Source organism: Salminus brasiliensis, chromosome 25 (assembly GCF_030463535.1).
Source record: "Salminus brasiliensis chromosome 25, fSalBra1.hap2, whole genome shotgun sequence".
Lineage (NCBI taxonomy): Eukaryota > Metazoa > Chordata > Actinopteri > Characiformes > Bryconidae > Salminus > Salminus brasiliensis.
The window spans coordinates 11,872,046-11,897,223 of record NC_132902.1 but is presented as its reverse complement, the minus strand read 5'-3'; the positions used below and the strand labels follow the sequence as shown (position 1 = coordinate 11,897,223).

At 40.2% G+C, this 25,178-nt stretch overlaps 1 protein-coding gene across 2 annotated transcripts in view; it reads left to right on the top strand.

The window, feature by feature from the left end:
• cep89 (centrosomal protein 89) overlaps positions 1-25,178 on the top strand; it is a 167,594-nt gene that overhangs the window by 52,687 nt on the left and 89,729 nt on the right. For both annotated transcript variants that reach the window (XM_072671305.1, XM_072671306.1), the window contains 3 exons: positions 4,648-4,815; positions 6,095-6,236; positions 12,485-12,574. In XM_072671305.1, coding sequence (XP_072527406.1) covers positions 4,648-4,815; positions 6,095-6,236; positions 12,485-12,574 — 400 coding nt within the window. The remainder of the gene's footprint in view (positions 1-4,647; positions 4,816-6,094; positions 6,237-12,484; positions 12,575-25,178) is intronic.

The window sequence follows — 25,178 nt, the reverse complement described above, 5'->3', positions numbered from 1 at the left end:
TAAAATCAAGGCATTTGTGAAATTTATGAATTTCTAAATTTACCTTTCAGTCTTTACTCGTGATTACATTCACTTTCTTTCCTAGCAGAAATATTTGCCAGTTCTTACTGAATAATATGCCTTCAGATTAAGAACTAAATGATGATCTGAAAGATATATACAGCTACTGGTTTTACTATATATAGGCAATGATTTTAGGGAAATTGACATTTGTGTTGTATTTTATAAACCATGGACAACATTCTCCCTAAATTCCAAAGAAAATCTTGCTATTTAGAGCATTTATTTGCAGAAATGACAGCTGCTCAAAACCAACTGCTCAAATAATGGAAATCATTATAATAATTATAATGCAAATACATTATTATTCAAATTTACACAATACAGTACTAATATTTGAACTTTGAGAGCATTTAAAAATCACTATGGTGAAAAAACCTTGACAGCCAGTCACAGCTTTCATGTCTTGGCAGGCTCTCCAGTAGTCTTTCACATTGCTGTTGGGTGACTTTATGCCATTCAAAGTCTGCAAATTCAGCTCACTCAGCTTTGTTTGATGAAATGCCTGGAATAAAATGGCAGTCGTACACGTAGAGATGCAAACTTAAGGAAAAATAAAAATTGAAATAAATTATATTGAATCTTGTATATAATGTGTGTGTGTATGTATATGTATATGTATATATATATATATATATATATATATATATATATATATATATATATATATATATATATATATATATATATATATATAATGTGTGTGTGTGTATGTGTGGTTCAAATCCTGGGCCATGCTGCTTGCCATCAGCAGTCGGAGTCTGAGAGGGCAATTGGCCTTGCTCTCTCAGAGGTGGTTTGACGGCACTTCCTCCCCACATCACTACTAGCGCGATGCTGCTCAGCACAGGTGTCTGTTAGCTGTTCTGTATCTGAGCTGGGGAGTTTGTTGCACGTTAGTGATGCTGCATCAGCCATGTTTGCTGGCTTCACATGTGTTGGAGGAGACATGTGCTAGTTTTCACCCTCCTAGTGTTATGGACCTTTTCTAGTGATAAAGGGAGATCACATGAATGGGGATTGGGTAATTGGCCTTCCATACTGAGTGAGATAAAAATAAATGATTAAAAAGCAGTTGAAAGAGGCCAGACTTGCACATGGATCTGATCTAAGTAAAATAAATATGAAGTAAGACGCTGTTGTAGGAGAAATGATAAACTTTACATCCTGCCCTCCTGCTCTGTCTAACCCCCAACTCAAAAGGGGTTACAGCATGCCCTAAAGGGGGGGGGGGTGTTCTTTGTTGGGGGGGATGCAACCTGGCTGGTTAGACCAATGCTTAGAAAATAATCTGGTCAAGATAAAAGGACAGTTACTCTGAGTAGAACTGAGAAAGAGAATCCCAGTGGGGGAGGTATGGTCTCCTTACACAAAAACCCCAGTCCTGACTCGCTCTCTCTCTCTTTCTCTATTTTGCTATACAACCTCCAATATTTCCATGATACTCTACAGGTAGTATTACTCATAGGTGTTAGTCATATGTGGTGTTTGCCTCTTTTATCAGTCATGTGATTCATTGTCTTACTTTACCATTAATAAATCCATCTGTGTGACTTTAAACCAACATGAAGTTTAGCCTATGTGTTGCATTAGTTTATTCTTCTAACCTGTAGGTAAGGTATAATCCTATGCTAACTCTTAATAATGTTCTTTGGGCGCTCACGTTTTTTAGACAATGCTCATATAAGTGAATGTTTATGGAGTCAGTATATTCACACATTTAATCTTCACCTGTCCTGGTAACCGTCGTTGGAGTATACAGGACAATACAAGACACAACCCTAGACAACCATATTCACCATTTGTGTTGGAGACGGATGGAGTTTGGCCTCCTCCTTTAACCCATCCATGCAGTGAACACACACATACACACTAGTGATCAAGCACACACACAGTGACTGTGAGCACACGTGCCCGGAGCAGTGGGCAGCCATTGCTGCGACACCCAAAGAGAAGAGTGGGTTAATGGGGTTGTTTAGCAGTGGCAGCTTGCTTAGCCCAGCTATCAAAACCACAACCCTGTCATCAATAGCCCGGAGCTCTAACCGCTGAGCCACCACAGGAGTATAAAACCTTACACTGTACATTTGTCATGCAGTGTCACAAAACGAATACACAATAGGTTCCATCTATAAAACATGAAGCCAAGTTTTCATCTGCATGTTTTAGATATTCTGTTAAGGCAACTCCCATAGGTAGAATAATGAAACACTGCACTCAAGCACTTGTCTGATTTGCTGCAGAAGCTTCTGTTTTTACCTATACACCAGCAAGCAAAATAATATATCTAAATAATTCAGCTGCATTTGAGGTGGAGGGGCTCATGGACCAGATAAAGACTGGAGATTACATATCAGACAGACACTACAGGACTTAACTGACCAAAGCCCACGCCTTTACTGATTTATTCAGTTCTTAGCTACTGTTCTACCGCCTTCTAAGCTTCACCCATGAGAGCAGTTAAAACTGAAAGAAAAAACGGAGTTCATTTTGGTTTTTTTTTATGTCTGATTTTCTTTCTTTCTTCTTTATTCCACTGTCTGAGCTCTAGCATCGACCTCAAAATGAAGATAGAAAAGATAAAGGGGGAGAAGTTTTTCCTGCAATTGATTAACTGCTCAAATCTGTAAACCTACTCTGTGAATAGTTCTGTAAGTGTGTGTGTGTGTGTGTGTGTGTGTGTGTGTGTGTGTGTGTGTGTGTGTGTGTGTGTGTGTCTCCGCCTCAGAGAGAGCGGGGGATTGAATGAGAGGCGTAGAGTTCATCTGAAGGGAAATATTCTGCCACTATACTGTGATATTCTTTAATCAGGCAGCACATGAAAAGCCATTAGTGGATTTTTGGGGAAACTCATTAAAATTTCAACAAATACAGCAGGAGAGGGAGATAGATGACAGATAGAGGGAGGACAGATTAGAGAGAGAGAGAGTGAATGACAGAGAGAGAGTGAATGACAGAGAGAGAGTGTGAGAGAGTGTGAGAGAGTGTGAGAGAGTGTGAGAGAGTGTGAGAGAGAGACTAAGAGGAAAAAGTAGAAGGAGATGCATTGTCCCAGTATTTAAAAGCAGCCAGCTCAATTCCAGCACGCACACACACACACACACACTCTCACAAAATCATAGTCCTCCTTGCTAGTCTTATGATGGCTGTATTAAATGACCGGTCACATTGACTAATACTGGTGATTTTGTATGAATTCTCCAGCGCTCTGAATGGCTGTGGCCTTATCGCGGCTTCATCTAACCACAGTTCACTTAAGCATTAGCTTATTAGCTGGAATTAACAGTGTGGTTTACTCCGAGTCAGGCATTTGCAATCTTGATCTGTTGAAGGCTGTGCAGGCCAAATAAAGGTTAAGACAGTTTGCCCAAAGCAAACCAAGATGGCCAGCAACGAATGGAAGCCAGTGGCAATCAATTAGTAAATAAAATGATAATTAGTGGCTAATTCAGTTTCTTTTCGTTTTTGTTTTTTACTGAACTTTTACTATGAAGAGGAACTGTATTGCACTGTATAGACTGTATATTGTTGCTGTCCAGTTAAAACATGTATCTCTAAAGTGGTGACTTTACAGGAGAAGGCAAAACATCCTTAACTTTAAATGGAGGTCAAGGTAAAATAAGACTTTATTCTGAGTAATTTAGAGCATTTCTTTTGGTCTATTGACACAGTGTACAGAACATCTACAGGGTTCAAACCGCAGAGAAAACTAAAAATGGACATAAATGAAGATAAATGATAATCATCGAACAGCAGCCTTATACAAACGTATGGGTATGGGTGAGTTTTGGAGGATTGGATTGCATTCAGCAAGCGGTGTGCTAGTGAGGTCACCCCACCTTATCCCTAGCTCTCCCACTCCTCTCAAAAGAGCATCATTCCAGAAAACATAGCTCCACTGCTCCATAGCTCAATATAGGGGGGGGCTTTATGGCCCTCTAGTCCTAACCTGGCATTAGGTATAGTGCCAATAGGTTCATGTTTATCTGCTCCTGAGAGTCCAATGCTATTGGAAGTTAACAAGTGTGTGTGTGTGTGTGTGTGTGTGTGTGTGTGTGTGTGTGTGTGTGTGTGTGTGTGTGTGTGTGTGTGTGAGAGAGAATTTGCACATCCGTGTCAGCAATGGATGTAACGTAATGTAGCTGAATGCATTCATTAGAAGGGGTGTCCACAAACATGTGGACATATAGTGAAGGTCTAAAGTACTGGTTTGAAGAGTAGCTTGAAGGTCAGAGGACACTTGAAGGTTTGACCTTCAACCCCCCCCCAACACAAAAAAGAAAGCACTAATAATGCACAGACTAATGTGACTCCCAATCTAATTATTTTTTTCTAGTAAATCCAGTAGAAAGCCTTTTCAATGGACAGTAGAGACAGTTACTTTCCTTTTTAATACCCTTGATTTCAGAAGAAACAAAGAATGAGCAGATGTCTCTGACACGCGTGCTGAATGAGCGTGCTATCTGCCACGCAAAAATAATCATTAATCACTGATATGTTACAGTAAAATTGCAGGTATTGTTTTGTTAAAATTGAGCAATCATCTGCATATCCATGCTAATGAGGGTATGTACTTGTGTTCTGCAGACAAATGGAAGAAGAGGAGAGGACGAAAAGCAGTGAGATAGACGAGCTACAGGTTCATGTGAGCGCCTTGCAGGCTGAGAAGAGGACACTGCTGCTGGAAAAAACTAACCTAAGCACAGACGTCAAACATCTGGAGAGCGAGCTCGAGCTAGCACGCCAAGCTAATAGGTACACACCCCCTTCGCATGCATATAAGTGAAAAACCTCATATCAACTGTAGTGTTCTCCCTCACATATGTGTATATGTGTATATACACACACAGTCATGCCAGAATATTATAACCACCTTCCTAATAGTGGGGAAAAACCACCCTTGGCTCAGGTGACAATAGTGGGACGTTATGAGAGTGTATATTAGGTGTCAGAAAGTGTTCATTGTAGAGGTTAGCGGTGTTCGAACCTGTGCCTTATTCACTACATGCAGAAATCCAGATCGCTGTATAGAGAACTGTTATAGGGAACAGAGTTAGACGAGGAAAGGGAACTATTTGGGACAAATCGTTATGTGTGTGAACTCATTGCTGTGCAACAGCAGAGTGTGTTGCATAGGCGGTTGCCACATTGCTTCAGTGGTTTCCAAAACCACCCAAAAGTAAACAGCAAAAACAACAGATGTTCAGCATTTCAATAACTATTAACCAAACCACCATGGCCTATTAATAAACCGGGCCTATTAAATATCTTAAACATGGCCTAATAATATAAAAAAAATGAATCTGAATATAATTTATCAATTGATTATTAGTGTATTATTGTAAAATATTTGTATTTGCATGTGTATATTCATGTTAATCATTTTTTGTGGCAGAATTCAAATGTTTTCATTTTTTATAAATGATATCATAACTTCTATAATAAAAACTTGCTTACCTTTATAAGCAATGCAGCATCACTTGTCATTTCCTCAGCAACTTTAGGCGCATCAAACTCTTGATACTTAAGCAGCAAAACTAGTTAGCTTGGTAGAAATCCCTGATGTCAATCTTTCAAATCTGCCCAATTTGGTGGGAAACGCCCAATCTGGCAACACTGGTCAGATAAATAGTCCAATGTTGGTCTTCCTCAGAGAAGCTGCTTGTGAATTTTTTAACCAAACATGATGAATTATGGGTATTCCATATTCTTTTAGTATACATCGTTTGCTCTGTAGTCGTTGCTCCCTCTGGCATTAATGGCCTGTGGGGCACCACTGTTATGCCGGTGGGAGGTTTAAATAAGTCAGCCTTTTTTTTGGGGGGGGGGGGTTATATATGCTTTTGTTGTTTTTTATTATTTTAATATGTTAGAAATTAACAGTATTATACACAGGCATTGTGATCTCTGTTGAGGATGTTATGGTTTTCTTATAGAAAATCAACAAAACATGTCATGTGACCAGGGGTTCCCAAACCTGTGCCTGTAAATACAAATTGATATTCAGTGTGTCTCTGTGCTGCTCTCTCTGTAGAAAGGCTCAGAGGCGTATAGATCATCTGAAACTGCAGATTGAAGACTCTCTAGAGAAGGAGCTGATCGCTCATCAGTACCTCGCCAGCGTCGTCACACTCGCAGAGAAAACCACGCATGAGAGAGATCAGCTTATACACATGGTATTAAACACATACACACACATACACATATACACACACAGGCACTACTAGTGCAGAATAAAAAGAAGGAGAGTGTAACCAAGCTGTCTACACCAGATATATGGATATACGCACATCCTTAATGTGAAGTGCTTATATCAGTTTGTGTCTTTTTGGTAGGCATCAGTAGTCTCCCCTTTTTCCAGTGTGGATGATTTATTTATCCATCACTCCCAAACTGGTTTTGGTTTCTGAGTAGTTTCCATACTTATGTATGGATACCTGTGTCCAGGGGCTCCATTTATCAAACGTAAATGCTTGAGATAAGTTCTTGGCGTATATGTATGACTGAATTTTTAAAACAAAGTGCTCAAGAATTCCATGTGTTTATGTATGTGGCACGCTGGAACTGCAACTGTGAAGTGTTTGCCAGGTTGCTAGTTTACATTGATCTTTGCATGGATTTGATCATTTTTTAAATTTGTTTTATAATACAAATGTCATGCTTATAAATGTTTCATAAATGAGGCCCAATGAGCACGCCACAGAAATGTGCTGGTTGTTGCTTGAAATACAGTCTTGGACAGAAATATTGGCACCCCTGCACATCTTTCAGAAAATGCACCTCCCAAAAATGTGTTGGTTTCTTGGGTATTCATTTTTATTTGTTTGCATTACTTTGCATGGAACATCACAAAGAGCAGAGAAAAAAGGCAAATCTGAGATCATTCCATGCAGAACTCCAGAAAGGGGCACCTGTTCAAAATTCAGTGACTTTTTAAATTCAGTCCAAACCTGTCTCCGTTGTAGGTTGTTTGCCTCACTGTAGACTGGTGAATTTCTAAGGTTTTTGAAATCACTTTGTAACCCTCTCCAGCTTCATGTAAATCAACAATTTTTAATCATTGATCCTCTGAGAGCTCTTTTTGGTGAGGCATGGCTCGTATACGCATATTCTTCTTGTGCGGACCAAACTTAAAATGTTTAAGGGTTTTTAATCAGTCAAAGTAGCTCTGGTTCACGCAAACTCATTTTCTTCTTATTATCATTTTTAATAATCATTAATAATACTTATTATTAAATTGTATTATTGTTATTATTATTATTATTATTATTATTTAAGGCACATTATATTTGTCAATATGCTTGACTGGTGTGAGGATCAGATCACATTTTATAACAAATTAATGCAGAAAACCAAAGAATTCCAAAGGGTTCACATACATGCATTTTCTTGCCACTGTATGTGGAGCTCCTGGAATAGTATCTCATGAAGCTTCACAGTAAATTACAGATCTCTGAGTTCCCTGAACATTTATAAACACATTAGATCAACCTCTTACAGAGAGAGAGAATAAATAAATCCAAGAATGGTAATTTCATCTTTATCATTATCGTGTTCATATCCCAGCTTCATCATCATTATGTTCATCTCCCAGCTTCATCATCATTATGTTCATCTCCCAGCTTCATCATCAGTGTGTTCATCTCCCAGCTTCATCATCAGTGTGTTCATCTCCCAGCTTCATCATCAGTGTGTTCATCTCCCAGCTTCATCATCAGTGTGTTCATCTCCCAGCTTCATCATTATTATGTTCATCTCCCAGCTTCATCATCAGTGTGTTCATCTCCCAGCTTCATCATCGTCACTGCGTTCATCTCCCAGCATCATCGTCACTGTGTTCATCTCCCAGGTTCATCAGCAGTGTGATCATCTCCCAGCTTCATCAGCAGTGTGATCATCTCCCAGCTTCATCAGCAGTGTGATCATCTCCCAGCTTCATCATCGTCACTGTGTTCATCTCCCAGCTTCATCATCGTCACTGTGTTCATCTCCCAGCTTCATCATCGTCACTGTGTTCATCTCCCAGCTTCATCAGCAGTGTGATCATCTCCCAGCTTCATCATCAGTGTGTTCATCTCCCAGCTTCATCATCAGTGTGTTCATCTCCCAGCTTCATCATCATAATCAGTGTGGTCATCTCCCAGCTTCATCATCATTATGTTCCTCTCCCAGCTTCATCATCATTATGTTCCTCTCCCAGCTTCATCATTATTATGTTCCTCTCCCAGCTTCATCAGCAGTGTGATCATCTCCCAGCTTCATCATCAGTGTGATCATCTCCCAGCTTCATCATCGTCACTGTGTTCATCTCCCAGCTTCATCATCGTCACTGTGTTCATGTCACAGCTTCATAATTACTGTGTTCATCTCACAGCTTCATCATCATCATCAATGTGTTCATATCACAGCTTCATCATCAGTGTGGTCATATCCCAGCTTCATCATCAGTGTGTTCATCTCCCAGCTTCATCATCGTCACTGTGTTCATCTCCCAGCTTCATCATCATCAATGTGTTCATCTCCCAGCTTCATCATCATCAATGTGTTCATCTCCCTGCTTCATCATCTCCCAGCTTCATCATCATCAATGTGTTCATCTCCCAGCATTATCATCATCAGTGTGTTCATCTCCCAGCTTCATCATTAATGTGTTCATAGACCAGCTTCGTCATCTATGTGTACACAGTAAATCACAAGTGGTATGGCTCGTATACGCATATTCTTCTTGTGCGGACCAAACTTAAAATGTTTAAGGGTTTTTAATCAGTCAAAGTAGCTCTGGTTCACGCAAACTCATTTTCTTCTTATTATCATTTTTAATAATCATTAATAATACTTATTATTAAATTGTATTATTGTTATTATTATTATTATTATTATTATTTAAGGCACATTATATTTGTCAATATGCTTGACTGGTGTGAGGATCAGATCACATTTTATAACAAATTAATGCAGAAAACCAAAGAATTCCAAAGGGTTCACATACATGCATTTTCTTGCCACTGTATGTGGAGCTCCTGGAATAGTATCTCATGAAGCTTCACAGTAAATTACAGATCTCTGAGTTCCCTGAACACTTATAAACACATTAGATCAACCTCTTACAGAGAGAGAGAATAAATAAATCCAAGAATGGTAATTTCATCTTTATCATTATCGTGTTCATATCCCAGCTTCATCATCATCATTATGTTCATCTCCCAGCTTCATCATCATTATGTTCATCTCCCAGCTTCATCATCAGTGTGTTCATCTCCCAGCTTCATCATCAGTGTGATCATCTCCCAGCTTCATCATCGTCACTGTGTTCATCTCCCAGCTTCATCATCGTCACTGTGTTCATCTCCCAGCTTCATCATCGTCACTGTGTTCATCTCCCAGCTTCATCATCGTCACTGTGTTCATCTCCCAGCTTCATCAGCAGTGTGATCATCTCCCAGCTTCATCATCAGTGTGTTCATCTCCCAGCTTCATCATCATAATCAGTGTGGTCATCTCCCAGCTTCATCATCATTATGTTCCTCTCCCAGCTTCATCATCATTATGTTCCTCTCCCAGCTTCATCATTATTATGTTCCTCTCCCAGCTTCATCAGCAGTGTGATCATCTCCCAGCTTCATCATCAGTGTGATCATCTCCCAGCTTCATCATCAGTGTGATCATCTCCCAGCTTCATCATCGTCACTGTGTTCATCTCCCAGCTTCATCATCGTCACTGTGTTCATGTCACAGCTTCATAATTACTGTGTTCATCTCACAGCTTCATCATCATCATCAATGTGTTCATATCACAGCTTCATCATCGTCACTGTGTTCATCTCCCAGCTTCATCATCATCAATGTGTTCATCTCCCAGCTTCATCATCATCAATGTGTTCATCTCCCTGCTTCATCATCTCCCAGCTTCATCATCATCAGTGTGTTCATCTCCCAGCATTATCATCATCAGTGTGTTCATCTCCCAGCTTCATCATTAATGTGTTCATAGACCAGCTTCGTCATCTATGTGTACACAGTAAATCACAAGTGTTCCAGGTCAGTCATTGTATTCTTATGCAGTCTTCATCACCACCATAATCATCATCATCATCATTGTCAAGTTTATTTTCCATCTTCATCAACCTCACTGTACTGTTTAATAACTTCATATCACACTTCCATCATCATTGTCCTTCAGTCATTATGTTCATATTTCAACTTGATCATTGTCATGGTCTCCTCATTATCATCATTGTCTACTTAAGTCACTGTGTTTATATTCCATCATTCATATATACTCCATCATCATTATCATCATCATCATCATCATTTTTCAGTCTATCATTTTAATATTGTTCATCATCAGCTCTATTGGAATTCAAAGTACTCTTTCTGGCAGTGCAGAATTGTCGCATCTGTATTTCATAAGAAAATGATGGCAATAAACTTTGGTCAGTTACTGCAGTGCATGTAGGCTATTGATTTTCTAGTGTTATTGTTTTTACTATTGCCTAGCTTACCACTCTCCTTCTTTCTAATAATGAGTATGTCCCCAAGATCTATCAACTTATTTATAAACATAGACATCCAGCACCTTAACCTGCCCTGATTCTCCCTGCCTTAGAGCAGTGGTTTTCAACCCTGGTCCTGGAAGACCCCCTTGCCCTCCACATTTTTCTCTGCAGTGTTTTTCTCTAACACATTACCTTCAAGTCAGGAAGGCTTGGTAATTATCTGATTACCTGGATTAGGTGTCTTAGGAGCAGGGTAAACACTAAATTAGGACAGGGGTTCTCCAGGACCCTCGCTGTAAACCCTCGCTTTTCTGGAGAAAAAGGCCTGACAAACGTAACAGCTAATAATATACACTACATGGACAAATGTTTTTGGACACCTGCTCATTCATTGTTTCTTCCAAAATCCAGGGTATTAATTTTTTTTTAGCTCATCATGCTGTCTTGACTGTTTGGGGCAGTCTTTACTGTGCCTTTCTACTTTTTTTGGAGCATTGCTGTGAAGATTTGATTGCATTCAGGGACAAAAGCGTGTCACTACCACCTCATCATCAACTCCTCAGGTCATCCCAAAAGTTTTCTCTACACCATCATTCCAGAGAACAGAGTTTGACTGCTCTGGGGGGCTTTCATACCCCTCTAGCCCACGCCTGGTATTCGGTATAATGCTGATAGATTCATGCTTATCTGCTCCAGATAGTCCTATTCTGTTGCTAATACTTCTCTACAGGGACTAGACACGTTGTGTCAGTAAAACTTAGGGTATAGCTGAATGCATTCATGAGAAAAGGTGTCCACAAACATTTGAAGATTGATTGAAGAATAATACCTCAAGCTTTAGCTTCAACTGGGACTGTCATTTTGGGGTTTTTGGAGGGATTTATTAAAAGGTCTATTATTTTCTTCTCTCTCTTTTCCTGCTGCCCTAAAACCATCTGTCCTGAAACCAACCCCAACTTTGACCTTTCCAATGGTTTCTTCTCACCCCCCCCCCTCTCTCTCTCTCTCTCTCTCTCTCTCTCTCTCTCTCTCTCTCTCTCTTTCTTACCCTTCAATTCTAACTCTCTAATTTACTCTTGTTCTCTGTGTCTGCTTCTACTTCTTCTTCTTTCCCTTCTTCTTATTCTTTTCCTCCTTCTTCTGCTTCTTCTTCTGCTATTTCCTCTTCCTCTGCTTCTAATTTTTTCTTCTTCTACTACTTATTTCTTCTACTAATTCTGCTATTTCTGCTGCTTCTGCTTTTTCTTCTTCTGCTGCTTCTGCTATTTCCTCTTCTGCTGTTTCCTCTTCTGCTGTTTCCTCTTCTGCAATTGCTTCTGCTTCTGCTATTTCGTCTTCTTCTTCTTCTGCTGCTGCTATTTCTGCTTCTGCTATTTTTTGCTTCTTTTTCTTCTTCTGCTGCTTCTGCTTTTTCTGCTTCTGCTGCTTCTGCTATTTCCTCTTCTGCTGTTTCCTCTTCTGCTGTTTCCTCTTCTGCCATTTCTTCTGCTATTTCCTCTTCTGCTATTTCTTATTCTGCTGTTTCTTCTATTACTGCTTCTTCTGCTTCTGCTATTTCTGCTTCTGCTGCTGCTTTTTTTTCTTGTTCTGCGTCTGCTTCTGCAATTGCTTCTGCTTCTGCTATTTCGTCTTCTTCTTCTTCTTCTGCTGCTGCTATTTCTGCTTCTGCTATGTCTGCTTCTTTTTCTTCTTCTTCTGCTGCTGCTGCTGCTATTTTATCTTCTTTTTGTTTTCTTCTTCTTCTGCTTATGCTTTTCCCCTGCTTATTCTGCTTCTTTTCCCTCTCCCTATTCTTCTGCTTTTTTTCATTTGCTTCTTCTTATTCTGCTTCTTCTGCTTCTTTCTGTACATCTTTTTCTTGTACTCTCTCCCCCCTCTCCTTTTGTGTGTGTGTGGGTAGCTGAGTAATCCCCTCTTTCCCTCCTCAGGCCTCATGTTTAGAGAAAGACAAGCAGGGTGTGCTCACCCGCATCATCGAGGGCACCGTCCGCCTGGGAAAACTGCAGGAAAAGGTCAAGGTATGAGCAAACCCCTGCCACCCCCCCAACACACACACAGTTCTTTCTATCAGGTGGCCTTGTAAGTGATCTAGACATTGTGTGTGTGTGTGTGTGTTTTCTATACAGTATGGTGTATTGATTCTTCTGACAGTGTCCTAATAAAACACCCAGCACAAATAGAATGAGAGAGAATGCTGACATTGACACACACACGCACGCACGCACACACACACATCAACACAACATAATCAAAGGTTGGCACTTCAGGTACACGTGTTTGGCCAATTCCATCGGTGGTGATCAGAACAGGGGTTGTGATGTCTAATTTAAATTTAGCAAGTTTATTTACTATCCAGCATAAGTCAGTGTGTAATGTTTAAACATGGTAAACTATTTATAAATATAAAAAATGCACAATGTGGGACTATTTTGTTTGCTATTTTTTTGGGTTGTGTCTAGAATGGATTAAAAAAAAAAAGTGCCAGGGTAACATCATCTTTTTAGAGCCCTCTCTCTCTCTCTCTGTATCTCTCTGTATCTCTCCCTCTCTCTCCCTCCCTCCCTCTTCCATATAACAATCCTAAACAGATGCCTGGTTTGTACATGTCTGATGGCCGATGAACCTCCCGTGTGGAGGAAATGTGGGAGAGGGCAGTAGAATTTTATTCTGCATTATTTAAAGCTGATCCATGTCATAATGAGTGCATGAAACCTTTGCTGTCAGACCTGCCTAAGATCAGAAGTGTAGACTGGATCAACCAATTTTCCTGCACTGCTGCATTCCAGATGGACGGGTGGACGATCCCCTGGGGTGGCTTCTGTCCCTTCTCCCAAAAAGGGAGATTTGTGTGACATTAAAAACTTCTGTGCTGTGATGATGATAAAATCTTCTCAAAGGTCCTGGCCAACTGCCTTAAAGATCATCTTTCATTAATTGTGCACATCTATTGTACTGTGTACCAGGACGCTCAAATATGGATCTAGTTCTAATGGAACTTTTCAGCCTTTGTGATGTGAACTTTGGCCTGATTTCCTTGGCTCAGGAGAAAGCATTTGACCACTTGGACCATGACCTTTTGGAGACCTGGACTAATTTAGGATTTAGGGAACAGTCTGGTAGTTAAATTGAGTTGCTGTATTTCAATGTATATTGTCTGGTTTGGTGGGAAGGGGGTTGAGTGAGCTGTTAGGCAGGGCTGCTGACCATTGTCAGGTCAGCTCTATTTCTCATCCATTGAACCTTTTCTTATACAACTGAGAGAGACAGTAAAAGGGGTCAGAGTCTGAGGATGGAGCAGGTCCCTGCCTTCTCTGTATCATTTTATGCTGATGATGTTACTGTGAGAGGTGAGAGGAATATACCGCAATTGCAGGATAGCCTTCATTATTCTGAAAAGACATCCTCAGGCAAGGTTAACTGGAGGACGTGTGAGGCTTTGTAGTGTGGAAGGGGCTGCATGCCAACTGGCCTAACCGGGGGCCTAGTGTAGGGGGTACATGTGGGTTGAAGGTGCTGGGAATTTACCTAGGCTTGGGGGAGATGGTCACAATAAATTGGGAGGTTGTTCTACAGCAGACTGTTAGTGTCATATAGGGGTAGGGTGCTGATCATTAACTTAGGATGCTTAGTGGCATCCACCTTGTGGCACCAATTATTGATGTTAAATGCCCCATCTGGGCTGATGGTGGACTTCTTTTGGACTGGATACCACTGTGCTAAGGCTGCAGTGTCCTATCTACCTACTCATGAGGGCAAGCAGGGTCTGGTGGTCCTTGAAAGTGTGGTTTTGGCTTTCAGGTTGAAGGCTGCACAGAGGCTACTGTACCATGGTGGTATAGGATGGAGGGAGCCTGTGTGTGCTCTGCTGAGGAGAACTAGGGGTAGGGGGCTGGACTCACTCTCTCGAGTACTAGGAGCTGGATCCTGGGTGAGAGAGGACCCTTGCTTTTATAATCCCATCATAAGGATGTGTTTGGTTCCATCACTGAGCCTCAGGAACTGCTTCATGTCAGCTGGAGTGAGTAAGTTGGGCCACCTGCTGATTCTAGGTTGAAGGCACTTTCTCCAGCAGCCAGAAGGATACTGACCCAATTGCCAAGTGATGATCGTCCAGCCTTCCCATGGATACAAGTGTCTGCAGCTGTTGGTGACTGGCAAGAGGGCCTGACTTTTTTTCTCTACTGTCAGCAGCAAGACTCTGTATGAGGTTCTTTAAGAGCGGTAAGAGAGCCCACTGTGCCCAAAAGAACTGGGGATCTGCAGTGGAGGAAAATCCATGGGGCTCTGGCCACAGACAAGCTTGTTGGTCATCTGAACCCCCTTGTTGATGATGGTTGTGTGTTTTGACAGTAGAGCTGGGTTTTTGCTGGGTGCATGCACCAGGAACCCCTGTTTGAGTTGTTGAGGCGTTTCTGTGTAAAGGTGCGGGTCACTTTTACAATGGACACGGTCATACTGGGTTCATGCTACTCTTTCTCTTAGCGTCAGAGGTCCTGCCTGTTGAACATTTTGTTTGGACAGGTGAAATGATCAGTATGGCTCTCATGGCAAAGTAGCCTTTGAGGTGACTGACCCTGTTCCTGTTTAAGCCACTGGTCAGACCACGCTAGAGTTTGCGTATTACAAACTGCTGAATGATTTGTTAAGGTTTCAGACAGTGTGGTGTGTTGGTGATGCTGTGTGTACTGTGTGCACTGTGGTTGACGATGAGTAGGCCGTTTGGATTGTCCATTTGTAACTTGGGGGGGCGGGGGGTTAGAAAGGGGGTGCGTTTTTTATGGTGTAACACTTTCTTTTGCATGATGTATTAAAGTATTTCTGGCTTTAGAAAAGCCTGTTGTTGTAATACTGTCATTACATTTATTTTGACTTATAAACGACACCATCTAACACAGCTGAACATTTTGGTTTCGTTTCTTAATAATAGCTTTTTTTTTTTCAACACTTCAGACATCTATTTATTTTTATGATTGAAAGTATCACAGTGCCTCCAACACAAAGTCTGTGGTGCTAGAAAATGCACTAGCGCACACACAGAGAACTAGAGTGGTATAGGCAGTTATAAATGGTGCTGCCGTGCGGCTGAGGTTTTATTATGTGTTGCTAATGGTAATGTGTAAATAAATCTGTCAGCCTCGGTCAATAGCCCTTACAGTATCAGTCTGCCAAGTCTGTGTTTAAGTTTGTTAAGTGTGTGTGTGGTTTGTTCTTTGTTTTACTGTCTCTATGGAGTGTAAATGGTAGGAAAACATGACATTTCTCAGGTTATGTAAAAAATATTTGTAGAAATTCGAAAGCCTTTGTTTACCTTAGATGGGCTTTGGCAGATAATATTGTTAAGTAATGATAATGACAAAATGACAGATTTGTTATGAAAGAGTTGAGGCAGACTGTATGTGCTTCTTATACTCGATATAACACCACTACAAGAACTGCTGTGATTTAACCCATCCATGTCCAAAACGTGAATTGGGGGTTGCTTGCCTTCCTCAAAGACACCTCAACAATGGATGCTGAGGGGGCATACCTATATCCTTTGGAAATGATTTCTGTGGATTAGATGGTGTCCTTTGAGTCACTGACTTTGGCCTTAATGGAAGGTCTTGATGGTTCAGTGAAAAATCCTCATGAAGGCTTATGCTGAGTCTTTTCTTCATCAAACTTGTGTTGATGAAGGTTTTGAGCCACTTGTGTAGTTGACCTTCCATCAGCGGTGGAGAAATTTGCTGGCAGTCTACCGGTCATGTTATCAAGCGTTAGGAAAGCATGTGGGTGGTTTATAGGAAACAGCATTGTGTAGCCATGCTTCATCTCTGTGTGTGAAATACGATATTCACATGCTGAGATATTGTCAGAGCATGAGGCCTGAACATTCAGCTGCTTCAGTATTTTCCAAATGGCAGGACCTTGGAGATTCTCTCTCTTCTTTGTCTGTTCTGTGCTGTATGGTGAATCTTTAGCGGTTTACTGATTTTACCAGCTGACACAGGGGCTGCTTTTAGTACTGAGCCCTCTGAGGGGAGCAAAAGCCAGGCAATTGGTATTGTTGGACAGATCACCAATACCAAATACCAAAATGCTAAGTGTGAAACTGTTGGTGGATAAAGAGACGTTGTGTAGTGTTTACTCCCTCTTTAAATGGAACATTGCCTGTGTCTAAGGGCATCCATTTTTTTAATATATGCAATGTATATTTTGCTGCAAATGAAGCATTTTCTGCACTTCAGCCAGATTTGAGTTTCATTGTATAGACATGCCAATGATGAAAATGCCAAATAGCAATACTATGGTTGGAATTTGCAGTTGTCAGTGGCTTTACAGACCAAAAAAAGAACAATAAAGCATACAAATGGACGGTGCTAGACATGGGCAAGACCTAATGTAGGTGTAGTTTAGGCTTATGGATGATTATAGATGAGAGAGAAAGGAGTTGTGTTTTAAGGTGTGGTTTGAATATGAACAGAGAATTAGACTGTTGGACCAGTTGGTTAGGAGAGTTCTAGAGTCGAGAAGCAAATCTAGTAGTGCTAGAGAAGATCAGACAGAAAAGAGGCAGTGAGGTTTTTGAGGGCCATGAATGGCTTTGCTCAAGGGCCCAACAGTGGCAACCCAGGTATCAAACTCACAACCCTGTCATCAATAGCTCAGTGCTCTTACCACTAAGCCACCACTTCTGTATGTATTTATTATATTACAGGACGCTAGTGAAGATGAGAGCGGGTATAGTTTATTAATGCGACACTTTGATAAGGAAGAGCCAGTATGCTGCCTGTGGAAGTCTGTGGAGTATATTTGTGCAGTGATGATTGGAATAACAGGATTGTGTTGTGTGCTAAACCTGTAGCATAATTGGGTTATATAGAAAGACAATGAAAGAAAACAAAAAAGCAAACGAAGAAGCTGAGCGTTACGTTGTGGCGTAATTAAAGTCCTGTCTTGAACCCAGTTGTGATGATTTGCCAAGGCCTCAAACAAACAGTTCATGCTTGACAACCTTCTAATATATCTGATTTTGCTCCATAATTGCTCCAGTTAACAAGACATGAAACAATTAATTTTAAGGGGGCAATTGCATTGATGGTTTGCATTTTTAATATTTTGATATTCCAAATGCAAATCACCAAGGCAATTGCCCCTTAAATCATTATTCTTTTTCTTATTCTTTTGAATACATCACATTTTATATGAAGATCTAAAAGCAACTGGTACAAATATGCAATAACAGATAGAGTTATATATAATATATATTGCAATAATTTGAACTAAAACTTCAGATCTTCCTAAAAGTCCTAAAAGTGGATAAGGAGAACCAAATCAAACAAATGAGAATATTAGACTTGGTCTTTTATTTATTGAGGAAAATGATCCAATAACTGTAACTTAATCTTTCCACTAACTTTTGATTAGTCCTGAACTTCAACTTGAAGGGGTTTTAGCCCATTCCTCTTTACAAAACAGCTTGAACTCTGTTATGTTGGTGGGTTTCTTCTCATGACCTGCTTGCTTCAGGTCCTTCCAACATTCCACTGGATTTAGGAGGTCTTAATCCCAGGTCTTGGGACCTTGTCCATTCCAAAGCATTAACTTTACTCTTCTTTAACCATTCTTTGGTAGAACGACTTGTGTGCTTAGGGTCATTGTCTTGCTGCATGATCCACATTCTCTTGAGATTCAGCTCACAGACCGATGTCCTGCCATTTTCTTTTATAATTGGCTTTCTCTTTGTAACTCTCCAATGCAAACCATTGTTGTTCAGTGTTCTCCTGATGGTGGACTCCTGAACATTAGCCTTTATGACCTGACAGACTGTTACACGCCTTGCTCTTGGCATGATCTTTGTTGGTTGACCGCTCCTGGAAAGGGTAATAATGGTCTTAGGTTTGCTCCATTTGTACACAGTCTGTCTGACTGTGGATTGGTGGAGTACAAAGTCTTTAGGGATGGCTTTGTAACCTTTTCCAGCCTGATGTGCTTTAACTCTTTTTCTGAGGTCCTTAAAAATCCCCTTTGTCGGTATCAAAATACATTACTACAAACATTGTGTTGTGAAGATCAGACTGATGGATCCCACTCACACCTGATTGTCTTTCCATTGATTGAAAACACCTGACGGTCATTTCACCTTCAAATTACCTGCTAATCCTAAAATATGTAATATTGCATTAAAATAAATGTCTAAAGTCTTATATTTTTGCCTTGTTTGATTTGATTCTCCTTATCTACATTTTGGACTACTGATTTAATCTGATCTGATTAAAGTTTAGGTCAAAGTTATTTAGAAATATAATGTATAAATTATCAAATTAAAAAAATAATAAAAATGTAAATGTAAAGGGTTTACAAACTTTCGAGTATCACTGTAGTTATGCACAACTAATCTTGTTGTGTTCCTGGAAGTCTATTTTGTGGTGTTTTGTCACGTTGCATGAAGCGCTCTGAGTGTTTTCATCCGTTTGCTGCCACATGACGTCTCCCTGAAGCTCTCTCATTCTTTTCCTCTCCCACTTTTCTCTTCTGCCTCGCTCTCCTGTTTATGCGCCCCCTTTCCCTTTTCCTTGTCCTGTCAGTCTCCCTGCTGCTAATTAGATGAGCAGATGCTTTCAAAGAAAAAAAAAGTACAAACAGGAAATAATCACGAGGAAACCACAGAGGAGACAGCAACAGGAGACCGAATGAGATGGTTGTGCGTCATGCGTCATGACTGAGAGAGAGAGAGGAAGAAGAAAATCAGAGAGTGAGAAGGTGTTAAAAGGGAAAGGGGACTGGAAGGTGAGCATGATGATTCATGTAGAGAGCGGAATTGTAGGGAGAACATTGCATGGGTGGGTGGTCTTCCTCCCTCTCTCTCGCTCGCTCGCTCTCTCTCTCTCTCTCTCTCTTTCTCTCTCTCTTTTCTGCAGTAATTTGTTCGTGTCCGGATGTTGATGCTGTTAGGTGTCATGAATATTTCAGTTGGGTAATGAAGCTTTGCTATTTTAGCATCACTCCAGTCAGACTACCAAAACAAGCCTTAATTCAAGTGTCCCTCTCTTTCTCTTTTTTCCTTTTCTCTCTCACACACACATACACATGCACACACAGCCCCCTACACACTTGTTTCCGTACAGTATTACAGGGTTGAATGTCCAAACAAACAACCTTATGTGATTTAATGTTTTTTGTTAATTATATGATCAGCTTCCTTTTACATTGTGTGAGTATTTTATGATGAATAGACCTATTAAAAATCTCCAGAATTACTTGAAATAAAATCTCTTTACATCAGACTTAACCTTTAACAGACTTGTTTGTTTACGCTGTAAAATTGACCATTTTGGAGATCCGAGTGGTTTTGAATAGTGACTTTTTCTGGAGAGCAACAATAATTTTGTAATGGTCTGTACAATAAGCCATTTTTACATATGAACTCCAGAAAATGTCAGGTGAGAATCAGGTTTGGACATTTTCTTCAGTTACCCTTCCACACATCTAGCGTACAGCTGGAGATTTCCCGTGTCAGATGTGTTCTGACTACAAGGGACAGTGCCAGTGTAGTGTGTGTGTGTGCATGAGGTACGGCATGACCCACTGTGAATTCTGTGGTAAATTACTTGTTCTGTTCACACATGGGCTCACACAGACATTATCTGAACTTTGTATTAGGGAGCTGGCAGGATAAAGTCTGGGTAATATCTGGTACAAATGACTCAGACATTTGCGTTCACATATACATACATATACTTCTCCGGGTTAAAGTTCTAGGTTACAGTGCATTTATGAAAGGGGCTATACAAACATTTTTAAATTTTCCTTTTCTTGTATATTTGTCACTGTGAATGGTTTTTAATAGTGATATAATTGCAATGTAATATTTAATATTACAGGATTGCTGTCTTAACTCTGTTTTTGTGATAAAATCAACCATGTTTACTATTATGCTCAAGGAAAACATGGTCTTGGCTCATGCAAATCATGAAAAACCGATAGGTGAGATCTCTTCAGCATCAAACAGGAAGCAGCAAAGATCTGTAGGTGTTTTAGTTGTTTTCCATTACAAACAAACTACCACACACACAAGGGCAGAGTTTGCCAAATCATCATCTGTGACTAAAAACTATGAGTAAAGACAGATTGTCTTTAGATGTGAGATAGTGTTAGACTTTAGTCTTTTAAATATAAAAGTCTTCTAGTAAATGATTAGCATAACACACACTGTAGGCCAGTCTTATCCTAAAAGGGCCAGTCTGGCAGCAGGTCATCATTTTCAGATGAACCAAGGCACACCTGATTCCACTTGTTTAATCTGTTGATTGTAGTCTTCAACCAACTGACTGTGTGTGCTCCTGCTTGGTTGAAAAGAAAAACCTGCAGCCGTAATTTTTCATTTGTGGATATGAACTTTTAAAGGTTACGTTTTCTATGACCTAAATCCTTTTCTGCTTGGCTTAGAGATAATACTGCAGTTCACAATAAGAGCATCTTGGTGTAGTCATGGATGATCAGTTAACGTTCTCAAGTCATGTTGCAAACGTAACTCGGTCATGCAGATTTCTCCTGTACAACATCCGGAGAATTCTACCCTTCCTCTCTAGAGAGGCCACCCAGGTGCTCGTTCAGTCTCTCGTCACTTCCAGACTTGACTGCTGCAACTCTCTTCTGGCTGGTCTCCCTCTGCGCACCATCAGGCCCCTGCAACTCATCCAGAATGCAGCAGCACGGGTCGTCTTCAATGTCCCTAAATTCAGCCATGTCGCTCCACTGCTGCATTCCCTTCACTGGCTTCCTGTAGCTGCTGCTCTCATCAGATTCAAAACCCTGACGCTGGCCTACAAAGCCCAGAAAGGACCAGCCCCTCCGTACTTGATGGCAATGGTCAAAAGCCGATCCGCCCCTAGAGCCCTTTCAGCTTTAAGTACGGCTCGGCTTGACCCTCCATCCCTCAAAATCCACGGAAGACAAGCGTCCAGGCTTTTTCCTGTCCTGCACTGAAGTGGTGGAACAAACTTCCCCTGGGTGTCCGAACAGCAGAGTCGCTCGCTGTCTTCAAACGCAGACTGAAGACCCACCTCTTCCGAGAATACTTGGCCAAAGAGTAGAGTATTATGGCCTCCATATTGACTCGTGTTTAGCAGTATCTAAGCTTAGAGATATCTTTAAATGTTTAGTCTGTTCAAACTAGCGCTAGCTTGCGTCTGCTAAATGCTGTAAATGTAATTTAATAGACAGTCATTTACATTCAGCTTAGAGTTCATTTAATACATATTCAGTTAAATGTTAGTTGAATATCGAATGGGTATATACGAGGCGTCTGCAATGGACCACCAATCTCACAAATACTTTTTTCATAGCTCTGTAGACAACTTTTAGAAAGTACAGCTTGTGTAAATTACGCTCTGCAGCAAAATCTAATTCACCCCAGGTTTTCCTCTGACAGCTGCATGTAATTGCAAGGTCCTTTCTAGGAGTGGGCAGTGGCAGTGATTTTCTCCGTGGTGTTGCAAGCAGCAGACTGGAGCAGTCTGAATGTGCTGTGAAAGACCTGATAGCATTATTTCTTTTTTAAAACAGCTGTCTACAGTTTGGAATTTAACAGTACTGCTGTGTTTGAACAGTGAACTAATGGTACAGAGTTTCTCGAGAGAACACAAGAAATATGGTATAGGGTAACCTGCCTTCTCATAGCCACATAAAGTCATAGTCCTAGAAAGGTAAAGTGCTTCTCAGGAAAAAACACATTCTTGATGTGGGCAATATGAAAAAAGTCATATAACATCTCGTTTGTACAATAGGTATTAAATTTTCTGCTGGGCTCCTCCAAATGTAGTTCCACTGGTTCAGCCAGCAGTTAGCTTTGGGCACGAAACATCCAGAGAGCAGCAGTTCTGTGGATGGAAGCATCTTGTTAATGAGAGAGGTCAATGGAGAATGGCCAGACTGGTTTGGGTTCCACTTGTCAGCCAAGAACAGAAAGCTGAGGCTGCAGTGGGCACAGGCAGTTATAGACTGGAAAAGCATAGCCTGATCTGATGAATCTCAGTTTCTGCTGAGGCACATAAATGACTTCAGTGGCTGTCCAAACCAGTGGATCTGAATCCATTAGAACACCTTTGGGATTTGCTAGAAAAGGACATTTAGTGTATGACGGTGCTCCTGAAACATCTTAATTTAAGGAATTTTTCCAACATCTTGTAGAACCCATGGCATGAAGAATACTTATACTCAGTATAAGTCTGGTATTCCTAATAGTGCTCAGTGAGTGTATATCGGTAAGCGCCAGTTGGAACAAAACCTCAATAGTGCCACACTATAGTGCCTGCTACCTGTTTTCCTTGTTAAACATTTCTATTTGGTTATTGAGGTTAGGGTCTGGTCTCAAGAGGAACCCGTACGTATGTGACTAAAAGGCCATTTCAGAATTCGTACAATGTTTATCACATATGTTTTTAACCCTCGTTCATATGCACAAATAATGGACACAACCAAGAGAGAGTGTTACAAAGCAACCAGTGAAATTTTATTACCAAAACCTAAACCTAACCCACTACACCTAAACGTAATTGTAACCTAAACTTAGGCTAAACTTCACCTAACCCTGGCCTAAACTCTTACCCTAATCCTAAACATAACTATAGTAGAATGTGAAATTCTTACAGTTTTTAAACGATTCATCCATGAATCGCTTTTGTATAAGCTCCAAATGCTGTGGCGTCACTGTTTTCTTAATTCTTCTTCGAGTACATGACAGGCTGGGTTGTGTGTATTTAGCCACATTTTCTTTGTACTTTAGTGGTATATGTACGTGTTTTATGAGATGCAAATTCATTTCATGAGAGACTAGTGTTTAGGGTTTAGGGTTATACTTAAAAAAAAATCAAACCCGAGACATATGGGACAACGTCTTACATTAAACACAAAGCTTGTAAGATAAGATAAGATAAGATAATCCTTTATTAGTCCCGCAGTGGGGAAATTCACAGTGTAACAGCAGAAAGGGATAGCAGGACACGCAGTTACAAAAATTTAGATAAATAAATAATTTACACTATATACACACAATATAGATAAGAATTAAAAAAAGCAAGGTGAAAGCAATTGTGAAAGACATTCCATGTTTTATTTGAAGCTTGTGATCAATATATATTTTACCTTGTAGGTAGCAGTTTAGCAGTGATTCCTTCAGTAAAGAGCTCTGTCACAGAGCTGCGGCCACTACACAACCGCTTCCTGTCACAGTCAATGACTTACGAAAGATTTTCAAAAGACCTACAGTGATGTTTTTTTAATTTCTTTTTATTTTATTATTAGTTAATCTGGCATGTTAGGCATGTTCGTAAGAAGGAGCTCGTTTAACTGTATCTACATACACACCACTGAGAAAGGAAATCGAATTTGGTAAATTTTTACTTTTAGCATTTCACAAATTATTGATGAAAAATAAACTAAAATTACAGACATGTATTTCTAATTACAAGAAATGTGAAATTGTTGGGTCATCTCTACAGACCTACAGGGTTCCTCATTGCATCCCCAATGCTTTTCTTCATTATGCTAATTATGCCTTTTCTTCTTTTGAATAAATAATAGCATACTAAATAGTCCTAAATAGAAGAGAAATAAATAAAGATAAGCAAGCATGTGCGTGTGTGTGTATATTTACCTGTAAGACTAATGTGCCAGTATATATCCTGAGTAATGGAGCCATGTGTCTAGTCCATTGGCTGTTCTTAGTGTATGGTCATATGGACATTTGACCTTCATTTAAACGAAATGAAGAGATAAAGGTAATATAACTAAAGCAATAAAACTGAAGAAATGTATTTTAAAAAATCATGTTAAAAATGTTAATAATAGAAGCAAAAAGTTAGAACACAATGACCTTCCAGTCTCTGACATCTGACAAGTTTTTAGACAGATGGTCTCACATTTTCCTTAAGCCCCTCTGATACAATAAAGAGTTCCTAGTGAATTCTATGTTGAAGAGCTCTCCAGGCCCTACTACTGAAAAACAGCCCCAAACCATGCCATTTCCACCTCTATGCTTCACAGTTGATATGGGCTCTTGTGCTCAAATGCTGTATCTGTTTTTTTGGGTTTTTCTTTTACGCCAAACATGTTATTAATTTGTCCAAATTACATTTAGGTCTAGGTGTTCTCTGGCAAACGTTAGTCTTGCTCTGAAGGGTTTTTGACTGCAAGGGTTTCCTCCTATGAAAATTAAGCGTGTTTGTGTGGTCTGTTTCTGATGGCAGATGCTGTACTTTGACTTCAGCTGTGGCAAGATCTACCTGTAAGTCCTGCGATGACATTTTAGGATTGTTGGAGACTTCTTTGCGCATTCTGAGGTCTGCTGTCGGCCTGATCTGCCCATGTTGGCACTTGTTGCACATGTAAATGATGAAGCGAACAGTGGAACGGCTGATTTCTAATTGTTCTGAGACCTTTTTAAATCCCTTCCCAGACTCATCTGCATCTACAGCCTTCTTTTTCATCATGGTGGTAACAATCCCTTTACCAGTCAAGTCATAAGACTTGCTCCTATTCATTGCATTTTCTAAATGATTTTAAAGACATTCCTTCAGTTATGTGTGTTTGATTACATTCCCTCCATCCCCCAATATTGTTCAAGTGAAGATAAAATGTTCA